A 16264-nucleotide genomic window follows, 5' to 3' on the forward strand; every position below is an offset into this window, starting at 1 on the left:
TCCGACAGGAAGGTATCCCACAGGGGGGTAATCCTATAAGAGACTATCCCACAGGAGGGTGTCCTATAGGAGACTATCCCACGGGAGATTCTCCCACGGGAGGTTAACTATAGAAGGTTGAACCATTAGAGGTTAACCCATCGAAGGGAGCACGAAGTGGGTTATTCCAGGTTTCTTGTCCTAGGTAATCATCCCAAGGAGAACGCCCCAGAGAAGGTTACCTACTAGAGGCCATCCCTCAGAGACCTACTCCGAAGTGGCCCACAGCCTGATATTTCAAAAACAAAACAGATATCTCACATCACACTCGGCGACTTACGACGATCTGTTCTGTGGCTTGCCATCCGTTCAGATGAGTGAAGGGCAGCTGCAGTTAGCTCGGTCATGAGAAGATGTCGAGCAATCTTTCTCAAGCCTGGTGCCCTGACGTGTCTGGCACCCTGTGCCTGTGGGGTTGCAGCCGGGGGACTTTCAAGTGAAGCGTAAGAGCACCAAAGTGATGCAAAATAGTGTGGGTATCATTATGTTCCGGCCTCTGTCGAAGCCAAGCAAGGTCCAAGTCTGCCTGGGCGCCCCTTACGCTGAACCGTCATCATCAGCTTCATCCTCGTCGCCTCCACGACGCTCTGCTTTGACCCTCTTGGCCATGCTCGCACGGCTGGTACGGCTGATACGCGAGTCTCCCTCCTCGTCTCCCCCTATGGTCTCGTCGTCCTCTTCCTCCTGATCTGAGGACCGCGCTTCCGCTTCCCTTTCCGCCTGCTCGGCGCGCTTGATCCTGCGCAGTAGCACCTCGTCGAAGTAGAGGTCCTGAAGCGTCATATTCTGGCGGGCAGTGTCAGTCAGTCAGTCAATCGAGGTAGAAACGCGCGGCGACAGGGTGGACTCACCTCGACGTGGCAACCAGGCACCGGGCACTGAGCCACTCGGCCCCTACCGTTGCCCCCTTTGATGTACTCCGTGATGGCGCTCTTCTCAAAGAAGTGCTTGCACAGCCTGCACGTGTACGGCTCCTGTATCACCGCGAGCGAGAGCGGACACCTGAAGCTCCTCTTCTCGCGCGCAATCTGTATGTCGTCGTCCTCGTCGCCATCCATATCCTCATCCCCATCGGCATCAACCCGATGCTCGTCCCTGCGGGTCTCGAGCCTGGGCCGGCCGTCCCGGTCGAACCACCTCGTCGCATCGGGGAGCGGGATGTCGTCCGGGTTCTGGTACAGGCCCTCGTGCCACGACTGCCTGAAGTCGATGTACTTGTTATTGGCCGCGTACTTGTCGTAGGGGCTCAGCCTGTCGTACTCCGCGGCCTTGGCGCCGCACGCCTCCCTGAGGACGTCGAATAGGGGCACCCCGGGGATCTCGGGAGGGTCGGCGTCCTCCTCGTCGGCCTCCCGGTCCTGCTGTGCCTGCTCCACGACGCCCTGCTGCCGCGCCACCACCAGCTCGGGCAGCCCCCTCAGGGTGCTCTTCTCGTCCTCCACCGTAGCCTGCATGTCGAGCGCCTCCCTCATGGCCTCCTCGATCTGAGTGGCCAGGTCGAGGACCTCCCCCTCCAGCTCCCGCACCTCGCCCTCTGCCCTCTCGGCGGCGGCGGCGGCCTCGTCGTCGCCCTCCCCGTCGTCGCCGCCGTGCTTCCTCTTGGCGGCCCTCTCTGCATTCTGCGCGGCTGTCTTCCTACGATTCGTCACCCGCTCGTTGATGCCGTATACACTCTGGCTGAGAAGCTGGGCGGACTGGGCTATCTGCTTCTCGTATGTGTCGTTGATGCGGCCCGTGCAGAAATCGTGCAGCTGGCGCTTGTGGTCGTCCGTGAGAGGGCAATTCGGTGGCTCGTACGGCGGGAGGTCCAGGGAGTCGTGCTGGTTGGGCCGAGACTGTCGCGGCCGGTGATTTGCAGGGCGCCCTGGACGTCGCTGGGAGCCGAGCATTGTGAGGTGTGGATCGGTGGGATGGGAATTTGGGTGCTTTGGCTGCGAGGGTTTGGCGGGGAGGGCTTCGCGTGCGCGTCTCGCCCTCCAGATGGATATTGTGGCGAAAGAAAATCTGCCACCGGCAAGGCGACGGAGTGACTAACAGAGCGGTACGAATTGAATGGTCATTTGGCGCCTTAATGCCAGGAATCGCGGTGTTTCTGCGATAAGTTAAGGCCGATCATCAGTGGGGAACTTTCCAGGGTGCAAGCGCGTCGCGTCGTTGCACCTAGACCTGTAAGCTTCGAACGCGTTGGCTAAAAAAGGACCATGCAACCCTGCAGGCTGGAGCTCCCCCTTGGTGTCTGCCCACCAGTGCCTGGGCAGCTATGACATCAAAAGCCCCAACCTCAGCCATGGGCAGCTAATCAAAGCCGCCTTTGTCGACTCTGGAACAGGCTCCGTTTGTGGGCATCCAGAGAGGCCGTCCATTCATGACGAAGGGGCTGCCAGTACCCTGCACATAAACGCCAGGGGCTTCTCATGGTAATAATAAAAAGATATTGACCGCTTTCAGGCGCCCCGTTGCCTCGCACAGGCACCGCCAGTACCTGTTTTGTTATATCAACTCGGCAGGGCAGCGTTGTGAAAACATTTGTTCTCAGCCACAGCTGCACCTTACACCCATCCGTATCAGCCCCAGCAACACCGCTCAGTGTCAACAAAATGGCCAAAGCACCCTCGAAGAAGCAGAACAACCGGGCCGACCCACTGTCCAAGAAGGGTGGCAAGAAGGATGGAAAGGAAGGCCAGTCCTCCAAAGATCCGAAGCAGTCGCATCTGTGTAAGTATGGTCTAACGCACAAATGACTGTCGCTCCGTCCCTCGTTGGATTTAAGGTTTATGTAATTGAAAGAGCGTAACTCTCGCCTACCAAGCCACATTCGCGCCACTCTTACCTCCCTGTTCAAAAGGTTACTAACCTTATTGTCACATAGACACTGATGATAATCCGGAGACTACACTCAAGGGGACGGGTTTTAAAGATGTGGAGACGGCAAATAAGACCATCGAACTTGTTTCCAAGAGAAGCCTGACCTGTAAGCAACCCTCTCTTCATTAGCCCCTCAACCTGTCAAGTGCAGGTGTCAAATACCTTGGTCCGTTGAACTCTGTTCCTTGGGTGGCAACCCGTCAGGTGGTAAGCTACCTGGGTGGTCCCACTGTCTGTGTGCAAACGCCCCGGGAAAGGCAGCTCGACAGGTCCACGCGATTTATCGTGCATATGTCATAGTACGGGGTTCTGGAGCAGCAGCAACTAAGGGACGGCACGGCCCCCTCGGAAGAGATGTCATTCGTGACTGTTTTTGGGAATGCTGCCGTGCTGTGGGGCACACGTGCTGACCAGAAACATCGTAGACCAGCGTCAGACCATCAACACGATGTTCAACAGGGCCAAGCACCATCCCAAGAAGACAGATGACATCAAGGCAGCCCAAGCCGTGTTTGAGAAGTGGCTCAAGGAGACGTATCCCAAGGCCAAGTCCGAGCAGCGCGAGTTCAAGCCCGTCCTGGGAAAGAAGACCATGGAGACGGTGCTTCCGCTGCTGAAGAAGGCCAAGGGCGTCGACACCACCTTTGCCGATATGTACGTCGAGCTTGAGCCCAGGAAGCGCCTCGCGAACACGCTGGTGGACGAGAGCCAGCCGGGAGAAGCCGACTGGGACAAGGCGAGGACGACTGCGCTGAGCAAGCTCGCGCCTGGGGGGGACGACGACATCTCCGAGGACCAGCTGTGGGGTGAGGACGGCAAGCCGTCTGCCTACCACTTGAGCCTCATTGCTTGGGCCTGGACGCCCGCGACGGAGTATAAACTCCTGAAGGCAGTTCGAGAATGAGGGGCTATGGCGTCGTGCTGCCGCGAAAAGCAACAAGTAGGGGGGTGGTCGCACAGGGTGAGAGACAGGGGGAGGGCGGAATGTCCCAGGGGCCAAACGACTCAGCAGCCCGTCTCCGGAGACTTGGGTTGCCGTAGTAGCTTAGGTGGGCGGCCATGTACTGCGCCGTAGTATGCCAAGTATCCCATGTGTCCGGCCCCCCGGGCGTGCGGCCACATGCAGTGATGTGTCGCTCTTTCCCTGACAGCCGGAACGGTTTTAAGATGTGGCTTCGCATAGATCAGATGAGGTGTGTTTTTGCTTGTCATGTACCGTTTAACAGCAGATATCAGTGAATCTTCACGAGACGTGAGGCTGGGCAGCAGGCGACCGTTGTTGCTCGATCGGCTTGACATCGCTGTTCTCCAAGTCTCTGAGCGGGTTGCCCCACTATTTTATCGTACCTGACCGGCGGAACGTCCGTACAGATCGCCCCCCCCCCCTCTGGATCCTGGGCAGCCCAGCTAGGCAGGATACGGCAGTAGCTCCAGATCTGAACGACGTCTGCCCTCCACGACGATCGTCACTCATCGACTCCCCGTCAGCCTGGGCCACGATGTCAATCCGCCCGGTTCCGTCAACCCGCCCCAGGGGGTTTCCTGCGTGCTTCTGTCAATGCTTTGTCCAGCTGACACCGTGATCAGCTCACTTTTCCCGCCCTGACTAATTCCGCAACTGTGAGCTCGTCAAGCCGTTCCGCGGCTGTCTGTTTCCTAGTTAGAGACGGGTGACAATAAAGTTGTCCGTCAAGCCATCCGCCACCCACAGCACGAGACACATCCCTGCCTTGTCACCTGGAAGCAGCGTGCTCGCATGCACAGCACAGAGAAAGCAAAGCAATAACGAGAAAGTGGATGCGGGTGCAGAAGGGGGCACGGGGGGAAGAAGAGGGCGACTTCTACTCAGAGCTAGGCTGATTTGCAGGCTGGGGCCTTGCTCGGTGCTAGCGTGTATGTGGTAGACTATACTGATTATTCCATGTTTGCTGCTGCGGCCCCGATCGCTCGGCCTACATGATCTTGCCGCGATCATGGCAGATGCCGGTCCAGCCATCGAAATGCGATCGCATTTCGGGACCCATTTCGCTTGTTGCCGCTCGACTTTCCCATCCCGTCGGCAGCCCATCCGCCCACCACACCGCACAGTAGTCTACATAGTACATACTAACACACGATTACCGGATGAAGCTCTAGCCCGCTCCACGATCTCTCCATCTCTCTGTCCCTCTTCCGTCTAACCTGGTGCTCAAACTCTCGGAGTTGCGGGTTATGTGAGCTTCTGCTGTGATCTCGATCTCTTACGTGCACTACTCTCACAACTGGGCAAGTGCCTATCCGACAGGTTCCCAATGTCTCCGTAGATTCCTTTAGAGGGCACGCTTTTCTCCTCTCCTCCCTACTCTTACCCTTTCGCTCCACTGCGTTGGAATTGGAAGATGTTGTGTCGCCGTGACCAAGTCCCGTCTCCTTCTCCAACCCCTGTTTCCCACTCCACGACGATGAATCCTTGGGAATCATGCGCACTAGAGGTAGGATTACTGGCTCTTGATGATGGTCCCTCGGCCATACCATCAGAAGAAACAAGTATACTAACACACAAGTCTACAGTACCGATTCACACAGAACGGCACGTCGACAGAGGCTCAAGTCGCACAATGCACTGAAAAATCCACCACTTCGGATCCTCTGATCTATCCCGGGCTCTATGCCCCGAGCGGGCTGGACGTCATGACAGTCCTGTTCCGCATCTTCGCCAGGCCCAACCCACAGATCGACCTGGGCCCCATCGACTGCTCCGTCGCGCTCCTCGTCTGCGACTTGGCACTGCCCGACGCCCCCATCGTCTACGCCTCAGATCCCTTCATGGAGATGACGGGCTACCGGATGAACGACATCAGGGGCAAGAACTGCCGCTTCCTGCAGGCACCTGGGGGGAACGTCAAGCCACGCTCAGCCCGCAAATACGTCGACCACAGGACGATCAAGGAGATGCGCGAGGCCGTCAAGACCAACAAGGAGCACCAGACTGAGATCACGAACTTCAAGAAGGACGGCAGACCATTCGTCAACATCCTCACCATCATCCCGATACAATGGGACACCCAAGAGTTCCGATACTCGGTTGGGTTCCAGCATCAGAAGGAATAAATTGCAAACACCATGTCTCGGCCTGGAGCACGCTCATCAAACAACACTACGAAACGGGAGGCGTACTACCATGTCTCACTCTGGCTTTCATTTGCACTATCTCGGTCTCGGTGTCAAGCAGATTGGATAAACAAGGCAACAAGCAGGTCATCTCATATGTCACGGGGCATTCATAACGGCGTTCCTGCCTTTTTTTTTTTTTTTTTTTTTTTTTTTTCACACATCGCCGCTTGGGCAGTTTGGCTTCGGTGGGAAAGATAAACGCAACACAGGAGTTCAGCGGGCATATCTGCTTTGAGGCAGTCCGGCATCACAGTACAGCAGCATTCAAGGAGTTCATTTTGGGGGCTTCGGGCTCAGCATTTCGGTTGTTCCCATTGCTGCACGCAGGCACATTTTGCTTTTAGGCATAGCGCTATTAGGCACGAACGATACCCATTTCACGTTCTGAGTGATCAACTCCCGCATGCATTCCCTATAGAACGAGTCACAGCTATGCCCACCTACGTACCTTAGGAAGGTGCGTCATCATCCGAGCTCTCAAGTTGTCGGGTCAAGTTTAAAATAGACACATCATCTATCTACCAGAGAGCATCGGAAGTCATAATTCAAATATTTCTCAAACCTGCCTGGTGGATTGCTTGGACTATCCCCACAACCATACGGAAACCTGCTAGAATCTAAAGATTCACTCGGCGACCCACATCCTTCGCGATGATGTCTCTCGTCTCCGACGACGTCAATCGAGAGTCCCGGGGCCGGTTGTTGAACCCAAGGAATTGTCTCAATGAGTGGGCTGTGTTTCTCCCTGGCAGGCTTGTCCCCTCCGATAGAGTTCGCAGCGGAGACGACGTCGACATCAGGGTGGATATCCAGCGGGGGCTGTCCGGATGCCTGCTTCCGGCGAGCCTCACCCGGTTGCCGGGACATTGACCCGGAAGTCTTCCCGATCTACCCATTTTCTTGTTCATTTGTTGATGTGCTGTGTCGCTTCTTGCTCAGACATGATGAGTATCGTGCCTGGCACTTGGTCATTATCCGGGCGCAGGGAGCTCGTTGCCACGTCCTCTCGTGGTCGTGTGAAAGGCCCACGGAGCAGAGAGGCGCCAGTTTCGGCGGCGGCGGCGACGACAACGACGCCACTGCCGTAATGGGCTTCCATTTGGCCATCTGCCGCGCGCCGTTGCAGCGGCTGAACCCCCTCCCAATATCGGCATGGCTCTTCAGTCACCGCATGCGTACTTGCTCGCCTACCAAGCGGTGCAGAGCCCACGAGCCTTGCTATGCCAGCACAACCAAGTACTACCCGGCAGTTTAGAGTGCTCAGGCACTCTACCGGGCATGGAGCTGCATCTGCTTCCTTGGGTTCTGGCATCCGTGAGTAGCTTTTGAACAGGCTTCTGCACCCTCACGAAAATCACGCCAGTTCTCCACGCGAGGTTAATGAGACACTCTGTTTGGGTTAGGCAGGATGCCATGCGTGCAGATCCAACGTCTCGTCAACAGCAGCACTTCCAGGAAGATAAGGGATGTCCTCCGCCTATCAGCACATGCTTCTCCTTCCACAAGATGAACGCCATTTGGTTTACGACCACCAGGGTCTCGCTTGTTGAAATTTATTTCTGATTTCTGCTCCTTAGAGGATGGTGAGTGCTCAGAAGCGGGCGAATACCGAGCTCACAGGGTTGAGTAAGGATCGCGAGCGATGTGCTTCTCACCCTGCGTTGCCATTCCATGGTCCAAGGAGCCATCCAATTATCAACAAACAGGCACATTGAGCACTGTCAATTAACAATCACTATCAGAACGACGTCATCTCTCCGTATTAGACATGTGCGGTTTACCGTCAAGTCAAAGCGCAAGCAACCGGGCGGCTAGGGGAGGTCGGACGAAACACTCACATGCATTCCAGGAGATAGTCCAAAAACACATGCGTGTGTCACCGCACATCCTCAAGCGAGCTCGAAGCCTACGCGATGGTAAACCAAGACGACAGCTCATAGGGATTTTAAGTTTTCAGAATAATTGCATATCCCCTCCCCCTTGCTTGCTATACCGGCCGTCTTGGCACAACGGACTCAGGATGCCCCCCAACCGCGGCCCGGCGCCCGTGAAGCTGTATCGCAAGGACGACGCCGAGGTCCTCACGCTCGGTCCAATCACCTGCTATGTCTTCGAGGACGGATCACACACAGACAACCGCGTTGGCGCAGTGCTCTTGATGATCCCGCCTGGCGTCTCAGGCCCGCCCATGCACTGGCATCGGTTCCACGACGAGCTGTTCTTCGTGACAAAGGGTGCGGTGGTCCACTGCAAAGTATTGAGTTATTGCTGACGTGCTGTGGCCTAGGGACTGTCCGGTTCATTGTCCCCGGTGGGAGCCTTGACGGCAAGTGGCTACCCCGAAAGCCCCGTTCAGGTCTTGCAGTGAGGCAGACAAGTTGCTGACCCAGTCCTAGTCTCGCCTGGTGATCTGATGGTCGTGCCTCCCCGGGCTATTCATAACTTCGAGAATGCCTCAAAAACGGAGGAGGCCGAGCTTTACATGACTGCCACTCCGGGATACTACATCGACTGTGAGTCTGGCACGAAGTTCATGACTATGCAAGTTAGGAAGGCTGATACGGTTGCAGATTTCCGGATGCTGGCCCAGGGAACGGAGGATGACGTGAAGTTAGATGAGGCGGATCAAGCGTATCTTATGGCGCAGTTTGGTACTTTCCCGCCGGATATTCCATCTGAGCCGTAGGTTCTCATCGGCCATATGATACATTGAACCTAAGGACACGTGTTGAGCCGAAGGGTATCATATGCCCTTTGGCCTCGAGGATGGATGCACATGTAAGTTCTGAGATCGTCAACTTGACGGGGCGCAGGGTAGTGCTCAAGGGGCGAAGTGATGATTCGTAAAGTAGTTGAATTCGAATTTGAGCTCGCAGGACGGCACACGAGAAATAAAGAACCATCAGACTCCGCCGCCCCGGCTCAGTCTTCGTCACAGGCCTCGACTTGCACAAGAACTCTAATCCCGACGTCTAGGCCTTGGGTTGACAATTGGAAGAGCTCTTTGAAGCCTTGTCCTGGAGAAAAGGAGCCCCAGAAGTATGACGCGCCTCGGTGTTCGGCGATACTCGTCCTTTCCAGGAGGGGTTCGTCATCAACCAGAACCGCAAGCCGATCTCTAGGCACCTCTGCTGAGCCTTGCCGATCGTCTTCTGCCTGTATCGCTCTCAGCTGCGGCTCCATTCGTCTTGCTGGTGGTCTTCGACTTCGAGGTCGTAGGCTCTTTCTTCACGTCGTCATTCTTCGCCTTGGTCTTCTTCCGCGGCCGCTGGTCGTCGTCATCATCCGCAGTTTGGGCCCGGGCTTTCCTGGCGTTCGTCTTCTTCGCAGGTCCTCCAGTATCATTTGCTTCTTGTACCTTCGGCTTCTTAGCCCTGGACTTCTTTGGCTTCTCCTCAGAGTCGCCCTTCTCAAGTGGCTCTTCTTTGATGCCCGGAGCGACAAGACCGGTCTTCTTCTGCAGGCTCGGCGCATAGCAGCTTGTGCGCCCGCCGACCGTGATGAAAGCCAACTTCTCTCCGTTGGGTAGCGCGCTCGACGTTTTCTTGCCCTTGCCCCATCGGTGGTTGAAGAGCCAATGGTCGGGGAACTGGTCCGAGTCGGCGAGCAAGTCACAAGCTGTCTGACAGACATCTGTGATGGAATCGTGAAGCCGCTTGATCTCCTCGTCTGAAAAATCGTCGCAGTACTGTTCCGGATGCAGCCTTGCCTGGTATAGACTTTCATCAGCAACCCAGTTCCCAATACCGCTGATCATGGCCTGGTCCAAAATGAAAGCCTTGAGAGGCACATGCTTCTTGCGCATCTTGTCTCTCAGATACTGCTCCGTAAATACGTCCTTGTCGACTACAGGGTCTGGTCCATTCTCCACCAAAGGCGAGGTCTTGCGTATCTGGTCACCGGGATAGTCGACGAGGCGGACACGTCCAAACCTAGACAAATTGTCAGTCATGAACGCGCGATGCTTCGGTATGAATAATGGCCATGCAGGGTTAGTTCGATGTTGAACACAGTCGTATCTCCACAACGGGCAATGATTCGGGAATTGAATCGTGATCGCATGGACAGCATAGCAAGTCTGCCTGTCCTCCTTGAGCTGCCGATCATTCTGAAGAAGAGCTTACCGTCTGGGATCAGTAAAAGCTATGCGGACTGCTGGGCTTCCCTCCGTCTCCAGTTGGAACTTCCAGTATTTTGGTGGCCACTGCTCTTGTTCCTCTGGGTTCATTTTCTTGTAGTAGTTGGTGTACGCAGTGCGATCATTCTGAATATGGACCCAGCCTTTGCCCGTCAGTTTGACTTCTATTCCCCCAAGCATTCGATATGGTTTGCCACTTACCAGTCATCCCTAGATGCATCACAGGGTGTGGCGCTTGGTCAAGCTGAAGCCAGAAATATTTGCCTTGACTACCAGCCGCCTGGACCTGCATGGGACTCAGGACCTGGTCTGCATGAAGGGCATCGCAGTGGGCCCACTCACAGTACGGCCTTTCAGTGCCTTCTCAAATGCTGCGCCACTCGTACCGACCTTGCCAAAGACATTGTTGTCGTCGACAGCCTGGATCTTGGAGATCCTCTTGCCCACCAGGTGCTGGCGGAGGAAATGCACACACCTCGCGACTAGAAGTATTAGATTAGCAATATTCCGGTTGTGGGGGACAATATGACTCAAATTGGCTTACCCTCTGCGATTTCAGGCATTATGGTCTATTGGTTTCTGTGGTGTTGGTCCTCAGAACCGATTTACGCTTCAGCGAGGGCGACGCGATTCAGTGCGGCGTGGTGATGCAATGACAGCCGGTTGAGTCGTCGCGGCCAAACGCCAACTCAGCTGACCAGCGCCCCGCAAAACGGCGTTGGAGCTTGGGCCACCTGGCTCCGCCGACTTGCTTCAAAACGGCAAGAAAAAAAGTCTCTGCAGTTGATCTCTTCCCTTTCCCAACATCAACCACGCGCATCGCGTGCAAAACTCGAGGTAAGCGAGCACATTTCTTCTTCTCCCCGCCGTCTTCCTGATGACAACACCATAACCGCAAACTAGAGTCTTTGACCTTAAAGGAATGAAACTGCAATTGTAACGTCAGTCTGAAATTCAGCACGACTTGCGCTTCAACAACCACACTGCCAATGTCTGCGACCTGAAGCTAACGTCTTGAAAAGTAGTGCTCGAGTTCTCTCCCACGTCGACATGCCTCCGTGATCCTCAACTCTGCCTGCGTCGGGCGTCCATCGCGACGGTATGTCAACCTGTTCCTTTCTCCGACGATCCTTTACATGATGAACATTTACTTTGCTTCGGCAAGTTGGAATTACCGACTGAGAATTCTTTGACGACAAAAAATGGCTGTTTCTGATTACCGTCTCGATTATGATATTCTGTCGATCTCTTGTTTTTGCGCGACGTGCTGACTTGGATATCAGGCCCGACTATATTTGCTTGCAGGGTACGACCACTTCCGTCTGTCCTCCTCAGCATTCATCCTGATGAAACGGCACTGGGCTCCGAAATATTTTCATGAGCAGATATGCCATTTTTGCGACAGGCCTAGAAAACCTCGTCCACTGAATTGAACCGACACCACGGGCTGAAAGGACCACAAGTGATCACCTTCGCTGACATGGTCGCAACCCAGATCTGTGATACCGTTGAGCGCGACTGGCCGTGGACCAACATGCCACAGGTGATAGTTTTCGCCAGGCGTTGGCCCGGGAGCTTCTTGGGGCTCGCCATGCGCTGATGAGACCTGATCGTTCTCACTGAAGACAGTGCGTTCTTTCTTCCGCTTTAGACACCCTTCTCCGTTTCCCTGATGATTTTAGATGACGAGTCTTATTCGGGTTTCCGATGCAGACAACATATTTAACCTACCATTCATGCATTTCCTGACAGAGACACCAAATTGCACAATTTTGCACACAAGCCCGAGAAGCTTAGCTTGCTAACGTTGTTGAAGTAGGTAGACCTTTGCACTCGCCTCACCGTGGCATTTCCACCCGGTAGGTACATTCTCATTTCTTTCCGTCGGCCAAGCACAAGAGTCAGCCACTCTCTGCACCTTATTAATGATGACCTGACAAAAAACAATGACAAGCATATGTCAGAGCTTTCGAGCGCAGATGATAACAGTCACTACTGAATACCAGGCTCAAATCTCATTTTCCTCGCATGTACCGAGTGGAAATGTCGCTAACAACGACACCAGAAAAACAGTGAAATCTTCGGGCTCACATGGGCATCTGCCATTCGATGCTGTTGACATGTTTACAGTAGTAAGTTGCTAATCTTCTACGCGTCCCTTCCCCTGTGACAAAATGATGATCATAAAATTTTATCACGACGGTCTTCATAGCAAAACGCCTTGATGAAACCGCCTTTGACAGAGGCTCCACGAACTGATATCACCCCCCTCTTCATTCTCAGTCATACTTAAAGCACATTCACTGGGCATATGGTTGACAGAAACAGATCTAGGTATGGCCACTACCAAACGGTGCCGCCCACATCCAGGTGCGAGTCCATGATTTTGTCCACGCCAGCCAATGGCATCTAGGCGGACTTGGGCTCATCCTGTCGCAAATACTCGATGGGCACGATGCGCCCAGTGCAGAATGCACTACGAGTCTACCCAAATTAGTACTGCGATGTTAAGAAATATAAGGAATTTGATGCTTCCACAACATTTGACGTATCCTGACATCTTGAATGTTCCCTGAACATAATTAATCCCAAACAGAATACAAGGATAGTATCGTCTTGCTTTGGGAATCCCCACGTGGAACCTGCTGTAGCGAACCAGGACGACTCGCTTTGCTTGTCACATTACACTGCCCATATCTTGCCACCTCCCAATCCTGTCATGTTTGTGCAAGAATTAATGCGGAACGTACGATCGACTACTGGGCCATTTGTTCAGCTTTCGAAGAGGAACCTATGTACTTTGTATTCCATAATTAAAGTTGTTTCTTCAGGTTGTTTATGTACAAAAATGCTTCGGAGGAACGTGAAGACGACCCTGTGATCCATCCCTCCGTGACCGACGCCGTGTGCAATGCCATGTAAAGATAATAGACGGCCATGAACCACATCATTCCACCCCGATCATCACTCATATACAGCCCGATCCCATCAGGCTCATTACCGAGAAGGCCACCTGGAAGTCGAGTTCTTGACGACCAATCGCCGTCCATGCTCGCCGCCGACTAGTAAGTCTCGGGCAAAGATGGGTACCAATTCGGTATCTCTGTCGAGTTGCAGTGGAAGGTCCGGTCGTAGGCCTTCTTGGGCAGGATGCCTGCCTGCATCCCCCTCTTGTAGCTCCACTGCCACGATCCCTGGCTCGTCCACCAGGTCCAGTAGAACCAGCCCCAGCCCCTCTCGAAGCTGTCCATCTGCGCCTCGGCAAAGTAGAGCAGGAACTGCTTGTAGTCGCTGCTGTAGTCGCTCGGGTCGGCGTTGGCGCTGGCGCAGGAGCACGAGCTGTCCTCGGTCGGGCACCGGGGCGTCAGCGCCTGGAGGGGGTCGCTCGCGTTGCCCGTGTCGTAGGTGCCCGTCCAGCGGTTGCCCCAGCCGACGTTGTTGAGGTGCGTGGCGCAGTCGGTGTCGGCCTGCGACCACTCGGCCACCAGCGTGGGGCCGAACCCGGTGCTCGTGTCCATGGAGGTCTCGGTCTGCTCCGTCCACCCGCGGCAGGCGTACTCGACCTTCTCGGTGTGGTTGTAGACGATCTGCTGGTTGTTGAAGATGACGTACTGGTGCACGTCCAGCGCCATGTTGTCCCCGTAGCCCGTCATCTCGCCCTGCCAGTTGCCCAGCCCGCGGAAGCCGTCGCCGAACACGACGATGGCGTTCTTGACGCCGTTGGCGCGCACCATGCTGTACACGGACTCGGTCCAGTTCATCACCTCGGTTGAGGATATCACCGTCATCTTGGGCTCGTTGCACAGCCCGTAGTGCGAGATGATGTTCTGGTACCGCTCCTGCCCGAAGAACTTGGACAGCCGGTCGTGCACGTCCACGGAGCGCTGGACGTTCTGCGTGCTGTTGGTCCCGTTGAACCATCCGATCGGCCCCAGGCGCCCGCTGTGGTTCCACCCGTTCTGGCTGCCGGGGATGCCGTGCAGGTCGAGGTTGATGCGGAGGCCGTACTTGCGGGCCCACTCGATCCCGCGGAGGAGGTACCGCCAGGACGTGCGAAAGAGGTACGGGTCGTCGTCGTAAGTCTGGACGGCCCAGTAGGAGAATGGTATGCGGACGTGGTCGAGTCCTGCGTCGGCGATCTCGGCAAAGGTCGATTCGGTGACAAAGGATGAGTAATGCTTCTCCAGGGTGGAAGCACAACTCGAACCGAGGTATTTGCACAGATTGTACTCATCCACGATGCCCAGGCTCTGGTCGTAGTTAAACATGTCCGGTGTGATCCAAGGCTCAAGCGAGAGCCAGCCTCCCAGGTTGACGCCACGGGCAGGCCGGTCCGTATAAGAGCCCCATTTCTCATTCAGGGCCGGCACGACGCTGTTTGGCGCGGTTGAGTCGTCCCACGTTGAGTTCAGGCCCATGATGGGTAGGCCGCCTACCAGCACATCTGTGTAGGTGACATTAAAGTCGATGGTATCGTACCACTGGAATGGATCCAGGTAGTCTGGAGCGCCGCTGGGTATGCTACCCTGTTCCGGCAAGTTGCATTTGAGGCAGCTGGAGCTCGAGCCCGAGCCCGAGCCAGATCCAGAGCCTCCGGAGTTCTTCTTGCTCACTACTACTGCCGCGATGACGATAATGAGGACAATGGCGAATGATGATGCGGCAGCAATCACTGGGCATGTTAGTTACACAGTCAGCCACGACCCAGGAGCAAACTTACATATTCTCTTTCTGGTCCAGAAGCGCTTCTTTTGTCGTTCGCCGCCATACGCGCCTTCTTTGTCGTCGTAGCCATCGTAGCTGCTTGACGTATTCGTTCCACCACCGCGTAGGTGGTGCCAGAATCCCCCGGATTTGGGCTGGGCCTCCACGGGTGCCGCAGCGCTGGCGACCACTCTCTTTTGACGCTTGCGTTCCCTGCGTTCTTGTCGATACCTCTCCTCCTCCTCGTCATCTCGGTAAGCGTCCCGTGATTGCCCATGCGCCTTGGAAGAGCGATGCTTTCTCCTGTCTCTCGAGTCTCTGTGATGGCTCAAGTCGGCGTCCGTGTCCTCATAACGGGGTGGTGGCGGCTGAGAGGACCTCGATTGCCGTGATTGCCGTGATTGCCGTGTCCGGTGCCCTCGTGGGCTGTCTTGCTCGACGGCTTCATACTCATCCCGGGCGGCGCTGGCCCGCTGCTCTCGTCTTCGCCTCTCCCGGCGCTCATGACGCTCCTGACGCCGCCTTCTCTCGGCCTCCTCCTCGGCATCCCGAGTACTGAAACCTTGGACGTTGGCGTCGTTCAGTGCCGCCAGGGCATCCATCGACAGGGCCTGACGAGAGCTATTGCCAGATCTTGTGCCGTCTGAACCGGAGGCATGATGATGGGGTCTGGAGTGGCGGCTCTTGTGTCTCCTCTCACCAGACTCGCGGTGCCTGGAAGACCGCTCTGGCGCCATGGCTCAGATCCTGAAGTATGTGTGTGTACTTGAGTAACTTTGCTGGAGAAAAGTGCGGAGACTCGGTTAGCCGACGGGAAGGTCGATGGTCTACAGTAGTAGGTAGTGTGTAGCAGCACCAGCCCACCAAAAGTGTCAGTGGCAGATCAACACATGCAACACGTGCAGCATGACACACACACAGCTCAGATCCTATGTGGAACAGCACGGATGACGGGCAGGTAGGAAGCGGATGCAGAAAAATAAATTGATTGACCGTCTACTGTGGGATTTGCCCAGCTATTCCTGCTGGTGTTTACGGGTGGCTGGTCTCCCAGGTAACATTTGGATATCAAGAGGCTGGGAGTACCAAAAACGGCCGGGATCCACTGTGCATGTCATGCTTGCAGGTGCCGAGCTCCGGCCTGTCAGGCTGCCAGGTACGTACTTCCCCTGGCACTCTGGGTACAAGGGTACGGCCCAGGGAGGGTGTCCGGCGTCTGGGGAACCAGGGACCAGGCCTTTAACCCCAGATCAATCCCCCCCACGAATCTTGAACCGCCGTTTGCCGAACCCTCGACCTCCAGACGACTCCAGGGCCGCCGTCATCCCGCCCAAAATGGTGGACACGATTCCTCTTGGTAGATGC

At 55.5% G+C, this 16264-nt stretch overlaps 6 protein-coding genes across 6 annotated transcripts; 3 read left to right on the forward strand and 3 right to left on the reverse strand.

The window, feature by feature from the left end:
* Nucleotides 1-576: 576 nt before the first annotated feature.
* Nucleotides 577-1928, reverse strand: INS49_009767 (uncharacterized protein; the record flags this gene model as incomplete). The annotated part of the gene is made up of 2 exons (XM_043170495.1): nt 577-825; nt 891-1928. The coding sequence occupies 2 exons, from the start codon at nt 1926-1928 to the stop codon at nt 577-579; spliced, it is 1287 nt and encodes a 428-aa protein (XP_043025060.1).
* Nucleotides 1929-2636: 708 nt separating this feature from the next.
* Nucleotides 2637-3808, forward strand: INS49_009768 (uncharacterized protein; the record flags this gene model as incomplete). The annotated part of the gene is made up of 3 exons (XM_043170496.1): nt 2637-2754; nt 2909-3010; nt 3330-3808. The coding sequence occupies 3 exons, from the start codon at nt 2637-2639 to the stop codon at nt 3806-3808; spliced, it is 699 nt and encodes a 232-aa protein (XP_043025061.1).
* Nucleotides 3809-5345: 1537 nt separating this feature from the next.
* INS49_009769 (uncharacterized protein) lies at nt 5346-5994 on the forward strand (the record flags this gene model as incomplete). The annotated part of the gene is made up of 2 exons (XM_043170497.1): nt 5346-5375; nt 5455-5994. 2 exons carry the CDS (start codon nt 5346-5348, stop codon nt 5992-5994), a joined length of 570 nt encoding a protein of 189 aa, XP_043025062.1.
* Nucleotides 5995-8077: 2083 nt separating this feature from the next.
* On the forward strand, nt 8078-8743 carry INS49_009770 (uncharacterized protein; the record flags this gene model as incomplete). The annotated part of the gene is made up of 4 exons (XM_043170498.1): nt 8078-8291; nt 8345-8368; nt 8454-8570; nt 8628-8743. 4 exons carry the CDS (start codon nt 8078-8080, stop codon nt 8741-8743), a joined length of 471 nt encoding a protein of 156 aa, XP_043025063.1.
* A 432-nt stretch (nt 8744-9175) lies between these two features.
* On the reverse strand, nt 9176-10758 carry INS49_009771 (uncharacterized protein; the record flags this gene model as incomplete). The annotated part of the gene is made up of 5 exons (XM_043170499.1): nt 9176-9989; nt 10182-10338; nt 10397-10481; nt 10538-10677; nt 10740-10758. 5 exons carry the CDS (start codon nt 10756-10758, stop codon nt 9176-9178), a joined length of 1215 nt encoding a protein of 404 aa, XP_043025064.1.
* A 2499-nt stretch (nt 10759-13257) lies between these two features.
* INS49_009772 (uncharacterized protein) lies at nt 13258-15636 on the reverse strand (the record flags this gene model as incomplete). The annotated part of the gene is made up of 2 exons (XM_043170500.1): nt 13258-14867; nt 14916-15636. 2 exons carry the CDS (start codon nt 15634-15636, stop codon nt 13258-13260), a joined length of 2331 nt encoding a protein of 776 aa, XP_043025065.1.
* Nucleotides 15637-16264: the final 628 nt, after the last annotated feature.

The sequence above is a fragment of the Diaporthe citri genome, assembly GCF_014595645.1.
Source record: "Diaporthe citri strain NFHF-8-4 chromosome Unknown scaffold_4, whole genome shotgun sequence".
In the NCBI taxonomy this organism is placed as follows: Eukaryota; Fungi; Ascomycota; class Sordariomycetes; order Diaporthales; family Diaporthaceae; genus Diaporthe; species Diaporthe citri.